The 24,268-nt window shown below is 41.6% G+C and overlaps 1 protein-coding gene across 2 annotated transcripts; it reads right to left on the reverse strand.

Moving 5' to 3' along the window:
* Positions 1 to 6,324: 6,324 nt before the first annotated feature.
* LOC102916559 (uncharacterized) lies at positions 6,325 to 22,794 on the reverse strand. 2 transcript variants are annotated; one of them, XM_006991289.4, is made up of 4 exons: positions 22,515 to 22,794; positions 10,728 to 10,854; positions 10,464 to 10,524; positions 6,325 to 9,824 (listed from the first exon to the last, which is right to left on the reverse strand). In XM_006991289.4, the coding sequence occupies exons 1-4, from the start codon at positions 22,515 to 22,517 to the stop codon at positions 8,060 to 8,062; spliced, it is 1,956 nt and encodes a 651-aa protein (XP_006991351.2). In that variant the 5' UTR covers positions 22,518 to 22,794; the 3' UTR covers positions 6,325 to 8,059. The 2 variants fall into 2 exon arrangements, with proteins under 2 accessions (XP_006991351.2, XP_076415431.1); XM_076559316.1 differs by lacking the exon at positions 22,515 to 22,794 and adding an exon at positions 19,273 to 19,463.
* Positions 22,795 to 24,268: the final 1,474 nt, after the last annotated feature.

A 24,268-nucleotide genomic window follows, 5' to 3' on the forward strand; every position in this document is an offset into this window, starting at 1 on the left:
TCCAGGGACCCCCAACAGTCCATCTTAGGATAACTACAGTGAGATGGAAGTTTAAATAGAGGACCAGGACACATTAAGCAGTCCCGGATGAGGTGTGATCCCATCCATCACTGAACTGTCATCCTATCTAGGGGGATGACAATCTCTTTCTTAGAGGAGAGAAGTATTTTTGGAGAGAAAAGCTCCACCTCTGGTTGGCCCAGGCTTTTCTTCTCCCTTTTCTTCTCCCAACATGAGATTCCTGAAGAAATTCCAATTTCTTGGGGTTTTGTTGTTGTTGTTGTTGTTGTTTGTTTGTTTTTGTTTGTTTGTTTGGTTGGTTGGTTTTTTGAGAGCAGGCTGGCTTTGAAGTCAGAGAGCCACCTGCCCTGAATCCCTGGTGCTGAGATTAAAGGCATGCGGCACCACCGCCTGGTTGGGGTTCATTGTTTTAGTACTGTTAAAACTAAGGCATCTTTTTAGAAAATACTCATTTCTGCCAGGTTAGTGACAGGGACAGAAGATTTAACGTCAAACAGAATGGTGGGACCTGAAAGAAAATAACTTGGGACTGCTCAGAAAGAGCAAGGATATCTATTTTAAGGGTGTGGGGAAAGAAGAGGTTGCACTTGGAGGAAGAAGTCTCCTTAATGCATGACTTAGAGGATGTGAGGGAAGTAAGGGACATATCATTCGAAGGAATGTATATCCTTGCTGGTTTAGGATCTGGCTGCCTGAGGAGTTAGTTGTAGGGGTGTTAGGTTTCGGCTAGAGGCTAATCAGACCACTTTTCCTGCAGTATTCCAGATACTGGCAGGCTCCCTACCAAGAATATGTCTGTGACTCTAACTGGTTCTCTGGTACCCAGGTATGAGGAAGGAAGTGCTAAGTCCTGGAGACAAAGTAACTCCATTTTGGATAACCTGCTTCTCAGAGCTGATTCTGATGTACCTGCTGCCGCCGCAGGGTTAGTCCAGCAGCTAGGCTGGGTTTGTACTCAAACTCCCAGGTGTCTGGATTAGACAATGACAGGCCAAGGAACTTAGAGACAGACCACACCATGTTCTCTCTGGCACTAAATCTTGTGGTCTCAAGGAACAATCACTTTTCCAGTGTCCTCTATCCTATCAAGACCTTACAGTGGGAACTACAGAATCACATCAGGCTACTTGTCAGTTTCCCTCAACTCCCTTGAGGGACTGAGAATCACAGAATCACAGTTGGGTGCTTGTCAAACAAGCCTCAGTAGCAGTGAGAACAGCATCAGCATTGAGGGTAGAGAGAGGCGGCTGCAGAGGGGTGGGACCTCAGAGATATCTGGTCATATCTAACAATATGGACCTTACATAAGTGGTTTGTGAGATGACTAAATTCCCACTCCATTGCTATAAAAGACTTCTCCTGGGGTTGGGGATTTAGCTCAGTGGCAGAGCACTTGCCTAGCAAGCGCAAGCGCAAGTCTCTGGGTTCAGTCCTCAGCTGGGGGTGGGGGAAGAGACAAAAATAACAAAAAGGGGCTGGAGAGATGGCTCAGCAGTTGAGAGCACTGGCTGTGCTTCCAGAGGTCCTGAGTTCAATTCCCAGCACCCACATGGCAGCTCACAATGGTCTGTAACTCTAGTTCCAGGGGATCCAACAACCTCACACAGACATGCACGCAGACAAAACACCAATGCACATAAAGTAAAATAATTAATTAAAAGATTTCTAGCCAGCACTTGGGAGGCAGAGACAGGCAGATTTCCAAGTTCGAGGCCAGACTGGTCTACAGATCGAGTTCCAGGACAACCAGAGCTGTTACACAGAGAAACCCTGTCTTGAAAAACAAAAAAACAAATGACAAAAAAAAGACTTCCACCCCTTTCAGCAATGTGTGAGGGGGAAAAAATTACAACTCTCACTTCAAAGGGGATAAGAGATCATTTATTCTGGAGCCAAGTATGAGTGACCATGACCTGAAAATAGACTCATGTTACCTCAGCAGTATGTTCCAATATGGTAACAGTATTGTGATGTTTTATAGTTACAAAGTTAAGAGACTTGAAATATATTGGTGGAAACATTGGATAGACAGATTACAGAAAATGGGGACATTTCTAATACATGCCTCAGACTCCCTGACCACATGCTTAGCCTTCTGGTTGGTAGAAGCAAGTAGCGGGCTAAATTAATATCTTAAAAAGATTTTACCTGATAACCACAAGAATATTAGGCCCAACCGGGAAGTGGTCAAAAAATGGCTAACAAGAGGGTTAAAGACAGTCCAAGACAAATTATAATTAAGCTTTGGACCTGCAACATTCTAACCTCTCCAGTCACTGAAGCTGTAATGACCTTTCTAGAACATTCAAATTCCAGTGTGGCTTCTTTCCTTCTTTTGAATTGAAAATAAAATATTTTTGAAGCAGGGTCTCACTATACGGCGCTTGCTGGCCTGAACTTGCTATGTGGAGTAGGCTGGCCTCTATTTCAGAGATCCATTTACCTGTGCCTCCACAATGCTGGGATTAAAGGCATTCACCAGGGGCCTAGAAAATTACATATGTGTATAGTGTATGCGTGTTTCTGTATGTGGGTATGTGCACACGTGTGTAGGATTGTGCAGAGGCCCATAGGGGTATCACATCCCCTGGGCTGGAGTTACAGTTGTTTGTGAGCAACCTGATGTGGGTGCTGGGATCTGAACTTTGGTCCTCTGCAAGAGCAGAAAGTGTTCTTAACCAACGAGTCACTTTTCCAGCCCAAAGATCAAGTAGGTGGTTCCTTCCTCCCTTCCCTCCTTCCCCTATCCCTTCCTCCCTCCTTTTCTCCTTCCTTCCTTTCCTCTCTCTTATTCTCTCTCTCTCCTTTTCCTCCTTGTTCTTGAGGTTGGGGTGCATTCCTTCACACACTCTCTATCCTTTTCCTCCTTGTTCTTGAGGTTGGGGCGGTGCATTCCTTCACAAACACAATGACATCAGGGAGCCGGCTGTGGCTGCAGCATTGCACACTTCAAACATTTTCTACTTCTGTCTCTTTTTTTTGTAAGTTCATCTGCAGCCTTCGCGTTACTGGCCTGTCAGCACTGTCTACCTTTGGCAGAATTATAAGGCGCCTGCGTTAAAAAATGAATCAAGAGGAAACAAAGGAAACATTTGAACACACTCAGATAAGCAGGCTGTTGAAATTCAAGATCACATTCTCAAGTTTAAGAGCCAGACTTAACACTGAAATTGAGCGCAGGAGCAGATCACTGGAAAGTGGTAAAGGACACATAAGAATGTGGGGTGGTGGTGGTGGTGGTGGTGGTGGTGGTGGTGGTGGTGGTGGTGGTGGTGGTGGTGGTGGTGGTATTCTCTGCTATGCGCAATCCCAAACTTGAAACTGTGACTCCTCAAACCTTCAAATTTGCCAAAGGGACATTATTCTGTAGGTCACCTTAAGATTTTCACCTAAGGCCAGGCGTTGGTGCTGCACGCCTTTAATCCCAGCACTCAGGAGGCAGAGCCAGGCAGATCTCTGTGAGTTCGAGGCCAGCCTGGACTACCAAGTGAGTCCCAGGAAAGGCGCAAAGCTACACAGAGGAACCCTGTCTCGAAAAACCAAACCAAAAAAAAAAAAAAAAGATTTTCACCTAAATGGTCACTCACAGAAACCTTTTATCCAAGGAACTACCTATCCCCAAAGAGTTTTACTTTAAGTCTGATCTTCATAGATTTTTTTCTTCACGCATACAGGAAGACCCCAGCGACTTTGCGCGATAAAAACACTCTCCACAAAACACCACCTCTAAGCCGGTTACGCCCCAGCGGGGCCAGAAGCTCCGCCTGTCTCTGGCCTCCCGCTTCATTTTCCTCCTCACGCTCTGCAGCTCCTCACAATCAGCACTTCTTGGGGAGCAATTCTGACCAGCTGGAAGTCGAGTGTTTCCAAGAGGTAGCTGAGCAACATACCAAAGGACACTTCATGGCCACCCCACTGAAGGGTCACAATGTGCCCCCATTGTGGAGTGAGGGGCCTCACTCCTCGGCCCACTTGCTTATTGACATGCTTCATGCCAACATCCATAGGGTCATGAGACAAGGATGGTGACTCAAATCCTTTAAATGCTAGGATGCTCCTCCATTCTACTTCTGTGTTCACGTACGAAATAGAGAAAGCTCTAAGACACTTCATTTGGATTTTAAAATGGGGCAGAAGCGTATTCTTTGGCAATGCAAAGATTGCAGCTATTTCTAGGTAAGCAGGCCAGCACGGAAAAGGACAGAACTCTTCGGAAAAGGACAGAACTCTTCGTTCTGCTCAGCTTCTAGTTTTCCTTTTCCCCAGCTGGTGGTTGTCAGGTCTCCACCTGGGGATTTACATATTCTGCTTACCCCTTTGAAAGCATCTCTTGAATCCACCCCCACCACCGTGGTCACTTGGGTTCAGACAGAGCTTGCTTTGTAGTGGATGATGTCCTTGAACCTCTGACTGTCTTACTCCTCTCGCCTGCCCTCCTGGTTTCTCAATCATTTCTATAGTCACTCTTGAGGCTCCAGATAGTGTCACTAGGAAGCAGCAGGGATGGCGGGTCTCCAGGTAGCTCTGGGCCCCCGAAGACACACCTGGAAACTCCATGTAGCAGTTCCAGGATGAGGCTTCCTGACAAGCAGCAGGTCCTGCCTGGAAGGTGTAGCAGAGAGGGGTGTGTAGACATGGGAGCCACCAGTGTAAGAAACCTACTCTGTCTGTGTAACAGAATTTGTTTTAAAAAGATTTATTTATTATGTATAGTGTTCTGCCTACATGTATGCCTGCAGGCCAGAAGAGGGCACCAGATCTCATTACAGATGGTTGTGAGCCACCATGTGGTTGTTGGGAATTGAACTCAGGACCCCTGGAAGAACAGCCAGTGCTCTTAACCACTGAGCCATCTCTCCAGCCCCCATAACAGAATTCTTGAAGCAAGGAGATCAGGTTTAGAGGCAGTCTGGGAGATGAAGGCATTGTTCAAGGCCAGTGTAGAAGCAGGACACAGGCAAGAGCCTCATGAAGCAAGCCAGGTGAGAGAGGAGGGGAGCCTGCTGGAGTGGGGCAAGATAGCCACCAGGCCAGTTGTCTTGTTTCTAGTCACACAGCTAAGGCTCCTCACCATGCTTTCCTTCCATTAGGGACTACAAGCCTTCTTAAATCTTGATGGAAAACACCGGCTTCCTTCCTTAAATTGTTTTCAATTCTTATTTTGGTTTTTTGTTTTTGTTTTTCAAGACAGGGTTTTTCTGCATGGCACTGGCTGTCCTGGAACTCACTCTATAGACCAAATGGCCTTGAACTTCACAAACCAACAGCTTGTATGTTTTAGCATATACAGACTAGAGATTTTAGCAAGAGAGAGACATGAAACTATAAGTCTATTTGGAGCCAGGTATGGTGGCACACACCTTTGATCCCAGCACTTGGAAGGCAGAGGCAGGCAGGTCAAGGCCAGCCTGGTCTATAGAGTGGGTTCCAAGACAGCCAGAGCTATACAGAGAAACCCTGTCTTAAAAAAAAAAAAAGATTCTATTTTGGAGGCAATGAGAACCACTGGGCAGAGGGAAGAGGGAAAGAGGTAAAAAATGGGTGAAAAGAATCAAAGTACATAGTATACATGTATCAAAGTATCATAACAAAACCCATTAGTTTGCATAATAATACATACCTTTTTTAATTTAAAAGAAGAAACAATATGCAGAAATTACTTCCCCCAATCTGAACCAAATATAAGAGTCCTGAAAATGACTAGTCTAAAGTTTAATATTCACTAGGTTGAGTATAATTTCTTGCTATATTTACCCCTTCCTATGGGTTTATCAGAACATAACCAAATGGGTAACTAAGAACATCTGTATTTGTGAAGAGCAGTAAACAGTATATTAGAGGAAATACTGTAGTGCTGCTACAGTAACTCAGAAAAGTAAAAACTGGCCCAGAACACTGGTGTTCAAAGCAAAGCCGATCTGCTGCTGTGAAGGCATGTGTCCCATGCTTACACCACCGGACACTGCTCCTTTATAACCATGACAGAAGGAAAGGACACTCTGTAAGGCTGCCTGTAAAACTGACCGAGTATAAAACATTCTGAATCATGAAAATGAGCCAAGCAACCTCTCTTCACTAATGTGAGTAGTAATTTCCATGAATTAAAATTTTCTTCATGTCATTATTTGAGGCCTTCCAAGTAATAACTCCTATGATTACCAAATATAGAATTCTACTCACATCTCAGTACATCCAACATAGAGGCACCTAACTATATCTAAGCAGCCCCATAAATCCCTTTAAGTTAAACACCAATCCTGCCAGAATGTCCATGGAATGTTCTTACTGATGAGACATACTGGCTTACTGTGCACAAACAGATTTAGTACAATTTATTACATGGTACTAACAGTCTTTGGCAACAGGCCACAAATGCCAACATCTCTCTTAGTATAGTGACTGGAGGGGAAATTACAATAAAAATCAATGGTACAACAATACAAACATAAAAATAACATTTACATGAGAAAAAACCATTAGTTATATATGTACAATAAAAGTGGCTGGTGACATGAAAAACTAGGAAAGCTTGTAAATGTGATGTGATCTATGATTATAGAGTGACATTTATATCTACCTTCTAAGTAGACTAAGAATTAACACTTGTTAATCTACAAGTGGTTTGAAAATAATTTAAAGGACAAGGAGACAAGAAATGTTAGAAAAAAAAACATCAGGTAGAGAAGAAAGTTAACAAACAAAAATATATAATATGAAAGTGAGTTCTGTTCATGGAAGAGAATGATAGTCTACAAAAAATGGTAAGAGCTTGCCATATGAATTAAGAGGAAAAAAATCTCAATATTCACAAAAAGTCATTTTTTTCCATGATACAATAATCTCAAGGGCTTGAAAACAAGGCTTTTTTTGAGCCTTCTGGCATTACAAATAACTATAAACTCATCAGTGAATGTACAGAAATTAAAAGGAAAAAACCACCTGATTTAATGCAAAAAGATTTCATCCATTAAACTTGTATGCACTATTGCTCTAAGAAACCTTACTAAATTAATGTAATGATAGTGTACCTTTATCTTCTTCTTTTCTTTCTTTTTTCCTTTTTGGTTTCCATCTCCTGTACTTAAGCAATCCTTCACTTCACACACTCAGTTTAAAGATAATTTTCTAGGGGCTGGAGAAATGGCTCAGTGGTTAAGAGTGTGTAATAGTCTTGCAGAGGACAGGATTCAGTTCCGAGCAGTTCCGAGCACCCACATGAGACAGCTTACAGCTGCCCATAATTCTAGCCCCAGAGAATCAGATCTCCTTCTGGTCTCTGCAGGCACTACATGAATGTGCACAAATTCACACAAAGACAACATGCATATACATATAGTTTTAAAAAGAGATTTTTTTTTAAAAGCAAAAATGTGAAGCATAGAGTCCAAAAAGGTTCTTTTTGGAATGAACTACCAATGCTGGATATGGAAGCAGACATCTTTCACTGAAACATTCTAGAGGTTGAAACAGGAAGATAATTTGATCAAGGCCAGACTGGATTACAGGGCAAGACTATTTCTGAAAAACAGAAACAAATCGCTAATAAATTCCAATAAGTACAATATATTTACAAAGTTTTCTTCAGATATTGGATTTTCTAAAACAAATAAAAGTTTGTATTCAGTCCTTCACATAATTGACATTTATGGAAATTAATATATGAAATTTTTTCAAAGGACTGTCCCACTATTTGATGCTACTGAGTTCCTTGTGCTTTGACAAGGAAAGATTTTATTGGGGAAGCATTTGCACATGTGTTCATATTTGGACATCTCTTCTAGTCAAACATACAAACATGTTTTTTCTTTTCTTTCTTTTTTTTGAAACAGTTTTACTATATAGCCCTGAGTGACTAGGAAATCAATATATAAAACAGATTGGCCTTGAACTCTGATATTCCCTGCCTCTGCCTCTCAAATTTTGGGGTTAAAGGTAAGCCACACTATGCCTGTCCAAACATGTTCTTTCTTAATCCATGAATAGGACCAAAAGATGTTCCACATGTTTAACTTTATAGTTCTCTGAATGCCGTCTTATGTTATGAAGGCTTTTCAAGTTCTGAATTCAAGGTTACTGCCTGGTGAGTTCTTCTATGTCTGTGGAAAGAGCTATAATAACTGAAGGCTTTCCCACATTCTGTGCACACAAAGGGTTTCTCTCCAGTGTGACTTCTTTCATGTGACTTCACGTAACGAAAAGAACGGAAGGGCTTCCCACATTGTGAACATATAAAGGGTTTCTCTCCAGTGTGGATTCTTTCATGTATTTTGAGGTAACTAGGGGAACGGAAGGCTTTTCCACACTGAACACATGCATAAGGCTTCACTGTCGTATGAGCTTTCTCATGCCTTCTCCACGATATGCGACTACAGAAGGCTTTGCCACATTGCTTGCATAAGTAGGGTTTTTCTCCAGTGTGAGTCTGTTTATGACTGTGAAAGGTACTGAACCAACTGAAGGCTTTCCCACATTGCTTACAGACGTAGGGGTTCATGCCACTGTGAATTACTTCATGTCTTCTTAAATGATACAAAGAAAAGAAGGCCTTTCCACATTGCTTACATACATACGGTTTTTCTCCAGTGTGAGTTCGTTCATGTATTTGAACCTGACGGGAAGACCTGAAGGCTTTCCCGCATTGTTTACATAGATAGGGCTTCTCTCCGGTATGAATCAATTCATGGTATTGAAGGGAACCGAGAAAAGTAAAAGCTTTCCCACATTCCTTGCACACGTAAGGTTTTTCTCCAGTGTGAGTTCGTTTATGAATTTGAACTTGTTTAGGAGATCTAAAGGTTTTTCCACATTGCTTACATACATAGGGTTTCTCTCCACTATGCATCAATTCATGGTACTTAACTGAACTGTGACTAGTAAAGGCTTTACCACATTGCTTACATACACATTCTCCAGAATGAATTATTTTATGTGTTCGAAAAGCACTTTCACAACTGAAAACTTTCTCACATTGCAAACACACAAAGAGTTGCTCTCCTGTGTGAGTCCGTTCATGTTTTCGAAAGGCACCTGAAGAAGCAAAAGCCTTACCACATTTCGTACATTTATAGGGTTTCTCTCCACTGTGCATCATTTCATGGAATCGGAGTGAACTACGATCAGTGAAGGCTTTCCCACACTGCTTGCACACATAGGGCTTTTCTCCAGTATGAATTCTTTCATGTGTTAAAAGAGAACTCGAACGGGCAAAGGTTTTCCCACACTGTTTGCACATATAGGGCTTCTCACCTGTGTGGATCCTTTCATGTATTTGTAGTGAACTAGGAAAAGGGAAGGCTTTCCCACACTGCTTACAAACATAAGATTTTTCTCGGCTGTGATATTCTTCATGCCTTCTAAAAGAACTGGAAGAAGTAAATACTTTCCCACATTGCTTACATTCATAGTGTTTTTCTCCCGTAGAAGTCTTTTCATCATTTTGACCTGATGTGAGACAGCTAATGTCTTCATTACAGTGACTACTTTTAGGTTTCTCCTTGGTGTGAATTCTTTTATGCTTCTGGAAGGTTGTGGTAGAACTGGAGATGTTGTTCCCAAATTCCCTATGTTTATTCAATTCCTTTCCATATTCCTGAGTGTCATATGGTTTTTGTCCTGGGTTAGGATGAGGAAGGACATTTAGAGAAAAGTGGCCAATAACCACTTCTCCATATACATGGTTTTCATATGTGGGAACTCCTGGACATGATTTCTGGTTCAGAACATACTCTGGAGTCCAGTTAAAGATTTCTGCTACAGACTGATGACCTTCCGTATATTCACAGAGTCTTTCCAACAACTGGTTACTACAAAAAATAAAAAGTGTATTACTAAAAATGTGTTTATTAATAATTTATCACAAGAAGTGTTAACTATATCCCCTGTAATAATTTTCAAAAATGTTTGAATTAAATGCTCTGCAACATGGTTTAAGGACATTTACAAGAAAAACAGAGGTAGTTGTGTGTAGTTGTGCAACACTGTCTTCATTACAGGCAAATGCTGAATGCCTATATTACCTTTAAATACATTGTCAATACTTAATACTGTATACATGTTTTGATGTACTAGTGACTAAAATAATGTTGGATTCTGACATACTTGTATACATCTATTATGACATTCATCACATTCTGATTTTTTTTTATTTCATATACAATGCATACCCAAAGCCTGGAGATAAATCAATATAACATTTTAAATAATATAGAGTAAAGATAGTATATATGAATATGATAAAGTATTATTTGTGGTATCACGATGCTCCAGTTGTTACTAATACTAGGATGTTCTGATTGCTGAAGTTAATGTGTAAGCAGTTTTGGAGAAGATTTGTTGAAATTAAAACTGTTTGGAACAAGATTTATTTGTATCTATTACTGCTTTGTAAAGTGTGCCAACCCACCAAGAGCCCTGAGGAACACTGCTGTTTCCTTACAAATTACCTTAGTTTTCTCCAGAGATTTTCATACTCATTTTCAATGTTTTGGTGTTCCCACTTGTTTCCTAGAATACAAACCAAGAAAAATGGATTACTTCTACAGGAGAAAAAAAAATTCTAGCTAAATTCACAAATTCACAGTATAAAGTGATTCTACCAGACATATTCACCCACAGTGTTCTTTTTCCATAATCTAATTCATACAGTAGGACTGATAAGCAAAAAACACTTGTTCTTTCTTTGACTAAGAAAATAATGTCATCTTTACCTATATAGGCCAGGTTCCTCAAGTTTTCCTGCATCACATCTTTGTAGAGATCCTTTTGAGATGAATCCAGCATAGCCCACTCCTCTAGGGTGAAGTTCACAGACACATCCTCAAAGGTCACTGACTCCTAAAAATACACACATATATTTCCAAGAGAAAGGGTGAGTCTTACAGTATTAGAGATTTAGATTTAATTCATCAGAACTTGATATGATGCTATGTTCCACGTGTATTCAAGTCACGTCCTTATTCCATACATACAATTTCATATACATGCTGATTTTTCATACAGCAATTCTAACAGCAGATTGGAGATATCTGGTAAAGCAAAATCAGAATGAGACTACTACCCCTTGTAGTGCTGAAAATTTCTACAACACAGATCGCCCTACATTTTTTATAGCAACTTTTGCATTACTTAGTACCCAACAAGAGAGTCAACAATGACTGTCATGAGACTGCATAATCTTATGCAGGCTGGAAAAAAAATGTTCTATCTCTCCTGTGGTATGGAAACTACTACTGGGAAGAATTCCTCTTTACTCTAACTCTAAAGAATGGTATGGCTTTTCCAAAGAATTGATGCCAACCATATGCTACTTTTGTTTTTTAATTTATTTTATGTAGACAGTGTTCTGTCTGCATGGTTGCCTGTACACCAGAAGAGGGAATCAGATCTCATTATAGATAGTTATGAACTGCCATGTGGTTGCTGGGAATTGAACTCAGGAACTTCTGGGAGAACAGTCAATGCTCTTAACTTCTGAGCCATCTCTCCAGCCCCTTGTTTTTTAAATACAGACTTCTTTGCATCTAATTTTGTTGTCTTAGGACTATGACCATAAGATTTTGAGGCTAGACAGAAGTTTAGCAGGGAAAATTTGCAGTATTTTTGTGTGGTCATCAGAAATTAGTGATTGGAAAACACATTCTTTGCATGAAGAGTCTTAAAAAAATCTGGCTTAGTGGATACAATTTAATCTCTTGTCACAACTTGTTAGGGACCTTAGTGCATCTTCAGTGAATGCACTGAAAAATGTTTGGGAGCATGTACCTGGCTTCTTATAGATCACTCTTAATTTAAAAAACTAAAAGTTGGGCATGGTGGTGCACACCTTTAATTCCAGCACTTGGGAGACAAAGGTGTATTTCTCTGGGTTCAAGGCCAGTGTGGTCTACATAGTGAGTTCCAGGACAGCCAAAGCTACATAGTGAGATCCTGTCTCAAAACAAACAAAAAATAAATAAAGAGAAAATAAATAAATAAAATGAAAATTGAATGGAACTCATTAAAGATAATCCACAGTACTAGTAAACAAACACGAAACTAGAGGCAATACTAATAAAGCCATACTTGCTTGCAGAGGCAATATTTTTATCTAAAGATAATCTTGTCAAAGACGATAAATACATTGTGCTTACTTAGTGCAAAAATGATAAAAAAATATGTATAATTTTCAGTTTTTAGTACTTCCTTCTTGTTCCCAAATCTAGACAGTACCTTTCATAAATCCACCTTACAGCTTTATTTATAAAAGAATTTTTTAAAAAACTTTTAACATTGTTGTAAACTACATTTGTTTAGGAATATTAAAATGGTCTGGGCTAGGGAAGTAGGTTAGCTCAGTGGTCAAGAGCACTTGTAGATCTTGCAGAGGGTTGAACACCCACATCAGACAGCTCAGAACTACCAGTAACTCCTGTCCCAGGGGATCTCTCTGGCCTCCGTGGACATCTGTACCCACAACATGCATATCTGGACAAGCAAACACACATAAGTACACACAAATAAGAAATACAATTTAAGAAGTGGTGGACCATGGCAATCATGAACTCTCAGAAGAGGGACATTTTTGTGTCTACTTGTATACCCATTGGTAAGCCCACCAAACCCAGATGGTTATTTCCAAATTCAGAGTCACACAGATGGCCTCAATTAAACTCTGTGGGGCAGTAACAAATAAAAAACAATGCCTATGAAAAAGAGATTTGCAAGGAAGAAATAGGGGTGGCAGGAAGAAAAGGAATAAGAGACAGTGTGAGGGAGAATAACCAGAATACATCATTTAGGTGTGTGAAATTGTCAAAGATAAAATGTATTAATAAAGAGAAGGTACAGGTTTCTTAACATGTAACTTCAAAGCACCAAAATTCTACATATATCCACTGTAAAGGCAATTGATTGACATTCTCCTTTGAGATGCTTGTATCTACAGCTGGCCACGTCTTATTCTTTCTTTGGAGTCTCTCTTTCTAATAATCCCTGTGTTCTATTTTTTAAAATGTCTCTTAATAAATCTCCAACTGGGTGTTATGGTGCATGCATTTAACCCCAGCACTTGGGAGGCAGAGACAGGAAGATCTTGGTGAATTCAAGGCCAGCCTGGTCTACAGAGCAAGTCCTAGAACAATCAGGGTTACATAGAGAGACCCCATCACAAAAACAAACAAACAAACAAATAAATAAGTCTCCAACTCTGGTTCACCTTGGCTCATTCTTGTTTTTCTTTGGTAAAAAATGTTTCATGTATGGGCTGGAGAGATGCACTTGCCATGGAAGTCTGTTAACCCAAGTTTAATCTCCAGGATCCATATTAGAAAACCAAACCAAAACAAAACCTGACTCCCCAAAATTGTACTCTGACGTTTTAAATTTGTGTGTGTGTGTGTGTGTGTGTGTGTGTGTGTGTGTGTGTGGTGTAGTGTATGTATGTATGTGAACATGTATGTGTTAATGCACTTGCCCCATGCATGCATGTATAGAGACCAGAAGCTGGCTTAGATTGTTTTCCTCTAATACTTTCTACATTTTTAATAGGGGGTTTCTCCCTAAACCTAGCACGAGTTCCATCTAGAGTTGGAATCCACCAAGTGTCCAGGATCTCTCCACCACTGCCTGCTTTATTTACCCTTCTACCATCCTCTACACCAACCCCACCAGCACTGGGGCTTGAGACGTGCCCAAGTTTCTGGTGATCCGAACTCAGGTCCTACGTATGTAAACACTTCATCTGCTGAGCCATCTACCCAAAATAAGGGTGTTTTATTAGAGGGGAAATGCCTTTTAAAATCTGTAAACATAAGATTTTAAAAAAGGAACCATGAAGTTTACAAAAAAAAGTCTTATTAAAAGTTATAGGTACAGGGGGCTGGGGATAGCTCAGTGGTTCAGAGCACTTTCTTTTCTTCCAGAAGACAGGGTTCAGTTCCCAGCACCACATGACAGCTCACAATCACCTGTAACTCCAGTTCCAGGGGATCCAACACCTTCTTCTGGCCTCCACAGGCACTAGGCACACATATGGTGAACAGACATACATGTAGGCAAAGCACCCATACATATAAAGTGGACACAAATAATTTTTTAAGTTACAGGTATGATATATATTTTGGTAAAAGTTAAAGAAAAATGGGATGTACAATTTTTTAAATAAACCCCTACCCCCATTTTTTTTTAATGCAGACTTCTTTGCATCTCATTTTGTTGCCTTATGACTATGACCATAAGATTTTGAGGCCAGACAGAAGTCTAGCTGGGAAGATTTCATTAGTTTGTGAAAACCTTGTATCAGCAGTTGACCGGCTCCTTGGTGATCAGCTCTGACAGGCCCCAGCACGACCTTCAAATAGTGGGAAAAGCTATAAGAAGGTACTGAACTATAGCAAAACTCCTCCTGTCCTGCTTGTTCCTCCTCTAGCTGTTATCAACAACTCAAACACTTCTAATAAGCAGACCTTCCATCTCAAATACCTTCAGCCATCATATACATGGATTTGATCAGAGATGCTGAGAGAAAAAATTTGCAGCTCTGCCCATATAAGAGAGAGAGAATGCCAGAGAGCCAGAGAGAGTGAGAGACAGCGAGGACGAGATAGAGATAGATAGATAGATAGATAGATAGATAGATAGATAGATAGATAGATAGATAGATAGATAGATAGATAGATAGATAGACAGGCAGACAGAGACTATGAAGGGGAGAAAGGGGGAAATGATTTAAAATTGGAAAGGAGCTTAGGTGGTATCCACACCCCCATCTCCAATGTAAAGGATTGTGGCAAAATGGAAATAAAAAGTGAGAGAAAACACCAAAGCTTAAATATGTCACCAAGGGCTTGAGTTCCCAAAACGATTTGTAAGAGGAACTGAAGAGAAGGCTCAGTGATTAAGGGCACTGCTGCTCTTTCAGAGGACTCGAGTTCAGTTCCCAGCACCCATGCCAGGCAGCTCTGAGGGACCTAACACCCTTCTCTGGCCTCCATGTGTGCATGTGTGCGCGTGCACGCGCGCGCGCACACACACACACACACACACACTAAAAAAAAAAAAAAAAGGTTTATTTTATTTGTAAGATCTATAAGAGTAAAACTTTAGCCAAACGGTGATGGATCATGACTTTAATCCCAGCACTCGGGAGGCAGAGGCAGGCAGATCTCTGTGAGTTCAAGGCCAGCCTGGTCTACAAATCCAGTTCCAGGACAGCCAGAGCTGTTACAAGTAAAACTTTAAAGAAAGCTGGCTTACATATGATTAGGTTTACTATAATTAAAGTTTACTTCCTAATTCCACAGGGTCAGAATGATAGTTGTTCATCGCCTCAGCCAGTCTGTTCTACACACTAAGAAAAACTACAAAAGAATACAGCGAGTACTTGCATACTTCAACTTCACTTTAAAATTCACTGTTAGCCAGGCAGTGGTGGCACACACCTTTGCTCCCAGCACTAGGGAAGCAGAGGCAGGTGGATTTTTATGAGTCCCAGGCCAGCCTGATCTATAGAGATATTTCTAGGGCAGCTAGGGCTACACAAAGAAATCCTGTCTCCGAAAAACAAACTTTTACTTTTAGGGTTCTCAGCAATAGATAAAATAAAGCCCAAAGCCCACTGATTATAGACATAAGAACAGAAAGAAACAGTATTTTTTCCACCCACTTGGTGAGACCAGCAGTTAAGCCATTTCATGAGTCTACTTTGGGGAGAGGCACCCTAACTAATTACATTAAGTCACAGATCACAGCCCAAGGGTATCTGATGTTGTACATAAGGAACAGAACAGTCCTAAGACTGATACTCATGAAAAAAAGAAAAGAAAAAGGATTTGAAACAAAGATGGAGAGGTGGTTCCATTAAAAACGACCTGGAGTGGTGGCACACACTTTTAATTCCAGAACTCTGGAGGCAGAGGCAGGAGGATTTCTGTGAGTTAACAGTCAGCCTGGTCTACACACAGGGAGTTCCTGAACTGCCAGGATTACAAAAAGAGACTCTGCCTTGGGAGGAGGAAAGAAAGGAAAGGAAAAAATGAAGGAAGGAAGGAGGAAAAGAAGAAAGATCCAATATTAAGTTTAGTTCCCAGTACCTATGTCTGGCGTATAACTCCAGTTTCAGGAGATCTGATACCTCTGGCCTCCCCAGGCACCCGTATTCATGTGTACACACTCATACACATGATTCAAACTAAAAATAAAATCTTTAAGATAAAATCATTTAACAGGGTCAATACCCACTCAAGGTTTGACATGTCAACCTTCCTCAAATACCAGGATCAGGGGTGTTAAATATATGTTGATCTGTGCTGACACTTTCAGTCAGGATGGGTTGAAGCCTTTCCCGGTCTGACTACAAAGACAACAGAAGTAATTGAAGCACTTGTGAGAGAGATTATCCCTCCAAATGGCATGCAGAAAAGTATCCAGGTAACAGTGAAGCTAAATGTGCTGGTTAGCAAATTTTGACACATTTGGGAAGTGTTAAACCTACCGATGGAGAGTAAGACAGCTACCACTGTTGGAAGCCAAATTTGAAGCAGGCTTTAATTAAGCCACATAGATGGGCTCTGGCCAGGTCCGTACCCAGATTCCTGGAAAATGGCCCAGAATCAAGTTTTGCAAAGGCTTATGATTCATTATATTTCCCATCAGGCCCAGTTATGGGCAAGCATACATCATGACGTATTTCCTGCTTACATACCTCCTGCCCACATGTGATCTAGCACATCTGGTACAGATGGGTCAAAGAAACTCGTTTAGGGGAGTGAAAACATTAGGCTTGATATCTCCCCAAAACAATAGCCTCCAGAATTTTAGGAACTGCCTGTCCTTGGGCAAGGGGCTTGCTAATCAGAAGCATTTTTGTTTCATGAATCTCCAAGGCATAGTAATTAAAACGTAAAATGTAGCTGGGTGGCGGTGGTGCATGCCTTTAATCCCAGCATTCAGGAGGCAGAGCCAGGCGGATCTCTGTGAGTTCGAGGCCAGCCTGGTCTACAGAGTGAGATCCAGGACAGGCACCAAAACTACACAGAGAAACCCTGTCTCGAAAACAAAAACAAAAACAAAAACAAACAAACAAAAACATAACATGTAACTTTGGCTCTCACAGAAGGGAAATCTTAATTGAGAAAATGCCTCAACAAAATTTGCCTATAGGCTAGTCTTAGGGCATTTTCTTCATTAATGGTTGCCATGTTAGGGTCCAGCTCACTGTGGGTGATGCCACCCTGAGTGGGTGGTCCTTGGTGGTATAACAGGCTGAAAAAGCCATGAACAAGTCAGTAAGCAGCACTCTGTGGCCTCTGTTTCCAGTCTTGCCTTCAGGTTCATGCTTCCACAGGGCTTGGAGGGCTCAAGTCTTAGACAATGTGTAAAGGATGAACACACTTCATCAAATACGGAGGCTGTACCGTGCCAACAGAGAGAGAGAGATCTTCATTAGGATCGAGTCCTGCACACTGTCCTGCTAAGAGTAATAGTAAGTTCCCCCAAAGTGTGTTTAGTTTGAGCCCTCACTACTATACTTAAACTGATGGTACTATCATAGAACAGGAATTAAAAGTTAAAAATCTGGGTATGGGCCAGTGAGATGCTTCACTGGGTAAACACTCGAGTTAGTTCCTGGGAAATGATGTGAGGAGAGAATGGACTCCAGAGAGCTCTACTCTAACTTACATACACATGCCATGACAAACAGACCCCCTCCTCATGCACAAGAAATAATGAACTGTTTTAGAAATTATGATTGCTCTGTATGGCAGAGTTTATTTATTTTGAGTCAGGGTCTTACTATGTAGCTCTGGCTGGCCTGAAACTCACTTTGTAGATCAGGCTGGCCTGGAACTCACAGCAAACAACCTGACTCTGCTTCCCGAGTACTGGGATTCAATGCCCAACTTGGGCAGACTTTAAATTTATCTAAAGCTTAATCACATGTTAGATAGTCTTTTATAAGTAATATATGCTTAAAAGCAGACTCTGATAGATTGTTACTGACTGAGACATACCATGCTCATGAAGAATTTAAAGAATCTTCTAACTTGATAGACAATACTTGATTGATTAAACCAGTCTTGATTGATTAAAGCAGTCTTTAGACTCTAACATATTAATTAACTCTAATATGTTAATCAATCAGTTAACTGACTCTAATATATTAATAATTAAATTAGTAGTCTCTAATATAAAAAAGAGAGTTTTTTCACTGTTAACATGTCTTTTCCTACCTCCGGAGTATTATTTGCCTCAGAGAAGGCTTCCAAGTCTTCCTATTTCTTATCCTTCTTGGCTGCTGTTGTATATGGCATACTCTGATGTGCTCAGCTTTCTGCCAAAGAATCCCTTATTGCTAAGAAGCTGAGCGAACAGCTGACTTGATTCACAGCAGCAGGAAACTATCTTCCATATGAAACAGCTGTTAAGGATAGAAGGCTTATTACTAACAGGGGGGCAGTATGGGGACACTTTATAGAGTGTTAGAAGAGCACACCTGTACTTCATTTTGCAAAAAGGAATCTGTGCATGCACAGGTAAGTAGCCCAGAACACATACACTACACACTGCTAACCATTTCTGTACTGAGTTAACCTTTGATTTAGATGTAATCCAGAGGGTGACACATGAGGAATTCAAGACTGGGTGGCCTTGATGTAAGAGACAACCTCATACACAGAGAGAGGAGGGGATATGGAAAACAGCACCAACACCATAAATCTCTGAGACAACACTGACCTCCTTGCCCAGAAGGGCAAGAGTAGACTATGAAACCACCCACTGCCTTTCTTTCCCTGCTCTATAGAACCTGCTGGGAAAGACAGATCTTTGGGATGTCAATCTGTTGTCTTCTCAGATTGCTGGTTCTCTGAATAAGACACAGTTTTCCGATTCAATTCCTAGCTCTGTTCACTGGATCTTGAAAGTGATACATAGCATAGACCAGTTTTCCAGTTCACTTTATCTTCCACCATACGCACAAGAGATTAAGGCAAAGAATCCACAACTCACAAACACACAAGTTTCAACCTTATACTAGTGTTGTGTATAGGGCAATATTAATTCACTCCAAATTCAAAGCAGGTAATACTCTGATTAGTGATAAACACATGAAAATCTAAAAGGAGTGTACACACACACACACATACACACACAGATATACACTTGCACACACACTCATGCACACATGCTCACACGCACATACTCACTCCACTGTGTTCCTCTGGATGCAAATCCAAAGGGGATGAGGACACAGCAGACCCCAGCACATTCACTCACCCGAATGTGACTCCTCTGATCTGCATATGCACAATGAATTTTAGTGCGAAACAAACGGTTTGCTGCAACCTTTCTTTTGGTTTCTTCAGGCCTCATCATTCTAGCCACTCAGCTACAAACCACGTAAACTGCTATCATCTACTTAATCACAAAAGAAAATTTTAGAACGTTTAAATAACCCAATATTTTATTTAAAAAAAAAAAAAAAAACTCTACCAAGAGGGAAGCATCCAGGCAAAGCAATCTGCCTTGCTCACAATTACACAAAGAAACCTCCAATCAAAAAGCTAAATACTGGGGCTGGCGGGATGGCTCAGTGGTCAAGAGCCCTGGCTGTTCCTGCAGAGAACCTAGATTCAGTTCCCAATACCTCCATGGCAACTCCACCTTAAGGGATCTGAAGACCTCTTCTGGACTCCACAAGCGGCAGCCACACATGTAGTACACAGACAAACAGGCAGGCAAAACACCCATACACATTAATAGAGAAAAAGTTAAACACTAAGCTTATTACATACATGCTCATCTGCCAACGGAAATTCAGAAACTGCCTGACAGGGGCTTAGGAGAAACAAAGACACTCTGATTTATGGTGATATTTTATTTTACTGAAATATGATTTTAATTGTATGTTAATAAATAAAGTTGCCCTGGGGTCAGAGCTATTAGAGCCATAGCAAGAGCGTGGTGGTTAGAAGAGCTAGGTAGATTTCTGTGTGTTCAGGGATACAGCCAGTATTGGAGACATATGCCTTTAAGACCTGGAGGGCGGTACTTACAGGCAGTGACGAGGCAGTCATGTGGTTGGGTTTACAACCAATGAGAAGGCAGAACAGAAAGACTATTTAAAGTCAGACAAACAGGAAGAAGCTCTCTCGGGGAAGCTAGGAGCACTGCAGGAGGTAAGATTTTAGCTCTGAGCTCTGACCTCTTGGCTTTCTCTTTTACATTGGCTCTGTGTTTCTTATTTTAATAAGACGATTGGTTACATCTACACTGATTGCATAGGAACCTCCAAGAATTCTTGAAGTGCTGTGCCAAAGTACAGGACAAAGACCACATGCTCCATTACACAGGACACACATATGAACCACAAATACTTAAGCCCTTTTCTACATTATATTCTGAATAGAACAGCACTGTGGGTACAAAATTGAGCACATGAAAAGGTTGAATTTGACCCAAATATTGCAATCCTGGTTAAGGGCTATATTCACATAATTCTTCATATTACTATTGTCATCATCATTACTTCTATTATGATTATTACTGCATGACTGATTGTGCTCGTGATCTAGGGAACTACATTATTAGAAACACCCTCAAGTTTTAATCCAAACAAGGCCTTCAAAATTCCCACTTTTTTCCTCAGCACTGTATACCTGAATTTATCAGTAGAAACATCTGGGTAGATTTTCCTTGAGTGTATCTCCTTGCTGTAGGCCTGTGATCATTGACCTACCCCAGCCTGGGCCAGCACACACCAGTTCCTGATTCTAACCCTGAAGACATGATGACCTCAGAGAAAAACTTTTCTCTAGTAGCCAACTGTGGAACCCTCCATTCTGCCAGGCTCTCCTACCGTCCATTTGCTCCTGCTTGTCCTTATTCACCACTGTTTTTAACTCCCTACAAGAGACACTCCTCATTAGCCCAGCCATCCGGAAGCTTGTGAACCTACCACGCAGGGCTTCATCCTATTGCAATACTCCATTCACACACAGTCACGGCCTAACTCGATGAAGATTCTTCATGTGAAAACAACATTTAGAGGGGCTGGAGGCTCAAAGGTTAAGAATTCCCAGCACCCACATGGTGGCTCACAACCATCTACAATGAGATCTGGTGCCCTCTTCTGGCATGCAGACATACATGCAGGTAGAACACTATACATAATAAATAAGTAAAATCTTACAAACAAAACAATGTTTAGAAACAACCTCAGGCCAATAACATTATGATAGGGATCAATTCGAACAACCTGTGCACATGGATCTCTGAATTTTCTTGTGAGTCTGGCAACGTCAGAAGGACTTGGAAAGTTGGGCATTTGTTTAGAGTTGTAAGAATCCTTAGACCAAGGAGAGAGGTCATGGGATTTAAAGGAAGCTGAGACTCATAGGAAAAGCAGATGCCAGTGAAATGAAAGAGACAGGGTACAGAAAACAGAGTGGGGCTGCTCTGAGTTACTGCATACTGTGGGAACTATCAGCTTTCTGGCTGTGCCAAGCCTACACAAGCTCTGCACTGGTTTATTCTGAGTGTCAATGTCAACAAAACACATAAGGCACAAATTGATAACTTATCTCAATAATGACACCTGAAAATAAATCAAATCATTAAAAAAAAAAAAAAAGCCCACTAAAACTAATTCATCAACGTAATCAGATGTAAACCCTGCCTGAGACTATCCAAAGTGTAACTGGCTCACAAAAATGTCAAGGGACAGGAAACATACCACAGGGAAGGATCCCTGCCCTCAGCACCAGGACTCCAGATCCAGTGCAATTTCTCCTGCCACGGACCTCAGCTCACTTCCAACAGCTTGCGCTCGGGACCTGCATTGGACATCTCTGAATCCTCCTTGTTAAGTCTTAATCAGTTCACTGCCTCCAACTTGAGGAGAACCTCTCCTTGTCTTCAGTCTCTTTAACCATTTCCTAGACATTCAGTAACCTGCACATTTGTATATCATTGTGAGAAATGTTCATGTGTAACCTGTCTGCCTGTTGACATTAGTGGTTAAGATTGAGATAAAAGAATCGCGGTTGCCAATGGCCAGCTCGCAAGGATAGTTGTGTACTCGTCAAATCGTAACCAACCAACCAAACAAAGGCTGTGAAATGACTGGTTATTAAGTAAATTGGGATATAATGGTATCCTACTTTTCTGACAACGTGCACAGAACCTGGGATCACCACACCCCGCGGCTGTTCCCCTCCCCCAAACCCCCTCGCGCACAGGAGCCCTAAACCAAGTATCCCCACGACACTCTGCCTACACCGCCCAGACTGCAAAGACGCGGACGCCCAGGTAACCCGAGACGCTGCGGCACTGGGCGCTCAGCAGGGGACAGGACCGCGACTGCGCCTGCTGACCCAGCTCCACCCAGCGGGACCGGGGCAGCGCTGCCCAGCGGAGCCCGGTGAGTCACAGACGCAGACTCGGCTGTCCGGGGAGGCCGCGTCCCCACTGTCGCCTCCGCTTGCAGCAGCCTCCTCCTCACGCCCTGCCGCACGCACCATTTTCAGAGACCCGGAGTTCTGATGTCCTCCTGAGACTCCTGCAGTCAGACAAGAGGATGCAGATACCGAGGGAAGAAATCTGGGGGCCTCAGTCAAAGACACAGGACGACAATATGGCGGGGACACACAATGGCACCCCAAATGTTGTGCGGCCTCCGTCACCGAAGACCAAAACTCCTCATTGGACAGTTCACACAGCCACCAAATGTTCTCCCTGATAGGCCAACAATCTGTGCGCCCGCCTCCTGGATCCTGAGTGGCAGGGGAAGCATCTCCTTCCTCGCAAGTTGAAATCATTGCGAGTCCCAGCAGAAGATTTCACAGCTGGCCCTGCCTACTACTCTGGAGAGCACCTGGCCCTACCTGGGGAAAACTGCATTTAAAGCGCAGATTAACCTGGCTTTGCAGATCCTTATTCAGGGAAGAAGTCCTGCTACTTTTTTCCTTAAAGTGGGTTGCCGGTGACCTTCAAGAATCTCACATTGTCTCTGGAGACCGCTCATGTCCTCAGAGAAGACTGCCTAAGGCAGTTCAGAAATCTCTGGGATAGACCAGAGGGCCTAATATTATCACCTCTCAGAAGTGGGGAATGAAGCAAATATCCAAGTCTTTCTTACAAATAATTTCTCAATCTGTTTTCAAACAATAAATACGAACAAAGGAATGAGATTACTCAAGACACAGAGAACGTGAGATTTGTAGAGACAAAACTCCAAAAAGAAAATGAAAAATTCCTCCACTTTGACAACTGTTTCCTCAGTGTTTGCAGCCTGACCCAGTAACTTGTGACATATTAATCCAAACAGCTAGAGCAGCGGTTCTCAACCTGCCAACCTGCGGGTCAAGACCTCTTGGGGGGGGGGGGTCATATATTAAATATCTTGCACATCAGATCTTTCCATTCCAACTCCTAACAATAGGAAAATTACAGTTATGAAATAGCAACAAAAATAATTTTTTGGCTGGGGTCACCACAGCATGAGAAACTGTATTAAAGGGTCACAGCCTTAGGAAGGTTGAGAACCACTGAGCTAGAGCCTCACTTTCAATGATCTATGGCAGCTTACTCAAGTGGGCAGTCTCAAGAGAGATGGGTGGGCATGAAAACCTTACCACTTATAAGATATTAGGAAGCCATTCTGGGGGCTGCTGGAGAGATGGTTCAGCAGTTAAGAGTACTAACTGTTCTTCCAGAGGATCTGGGTTCAATTCCTGGCATCCACATGGCAGCTAACAACTGTCTGTAACTCCAAGATCTGACACCCTCACACAGACATACATGTAGGCAAAACACCAATGCACATAAAGTAAAAATAAATAAATTTAAAAATAGAAGTCGGGCTGGAGAGATGGCTCAGAGATTAAGAGCACCGACTGCTCTTCCAGAGGTCCTGAGTTCAATTCCCAGCACCCACATGGTGGCTCACAACCATCTGTAATGAGATCTGGCACCCTCTTCTGTGTTCATAATAAATAAATAAATAAATAAATAAATAAATAAATAAATAAATAAATCTTAAAAAAAAAGAAGAAGTCATTCTGGCCCCTCAGGTATGGATGCCCATCAAGTTACCCATAAGATGAGATAAAATAATCTCCCCCTTAACTTGTTATAAAAGATCCCCACCATCTCTCATATAATATGATTTGTGCTTACCAAATTGGCTGTGGATGTCAGAGAGTATATTTAATAAACTTTCTACTTTTACATTTCCTTTTTGGTAAATTTATTTACAGCCCATGTTTTGATG

Source organism: Peromyscus maniculatus, chromosome 22, assembly GCF_049852395.1.
Source record: "Peromyscus maniculatus bairdii isolate BWxNUB_F1_BW_parent chromosome 22, HU_Pman_BW_mat_3.1, whole genome shotgun sequence".
In the NCBI taxonomy this organism is placed as follows: domain Eukaryota; kingdom Metazoa; phylum Chordata; class Mammalia; order Rodentia; family Cricetidae; genus Peromyscus; species Peromyscus maniculatus.

Excerpts from the sequence above, each read along its gene's own strand:
- LOC102916559 (XM_076559316.1), bottom strand. The coding sequence starts at position 19,371 with ATGATGAGGCCTGAAGAAACCAAAAGAAAGGTTGCAGCAAACCGTTTG. Across the intron at positions 10,855-19,272 it reads ATCAGAGGAGTCACATTCGG|GAGTCAGTGACCTTTGAGGA; the intron begins GTGAGTGAATGT and ends GTGTATTTTTAG. Across the intron at positions 10,525-10,727 it reads GAGGAACCTGGCCTATATAG|GAAACAAGTGGGAACACCAA; the intron begins GTAAAGATGACA and ends TTTGTATTCTAG.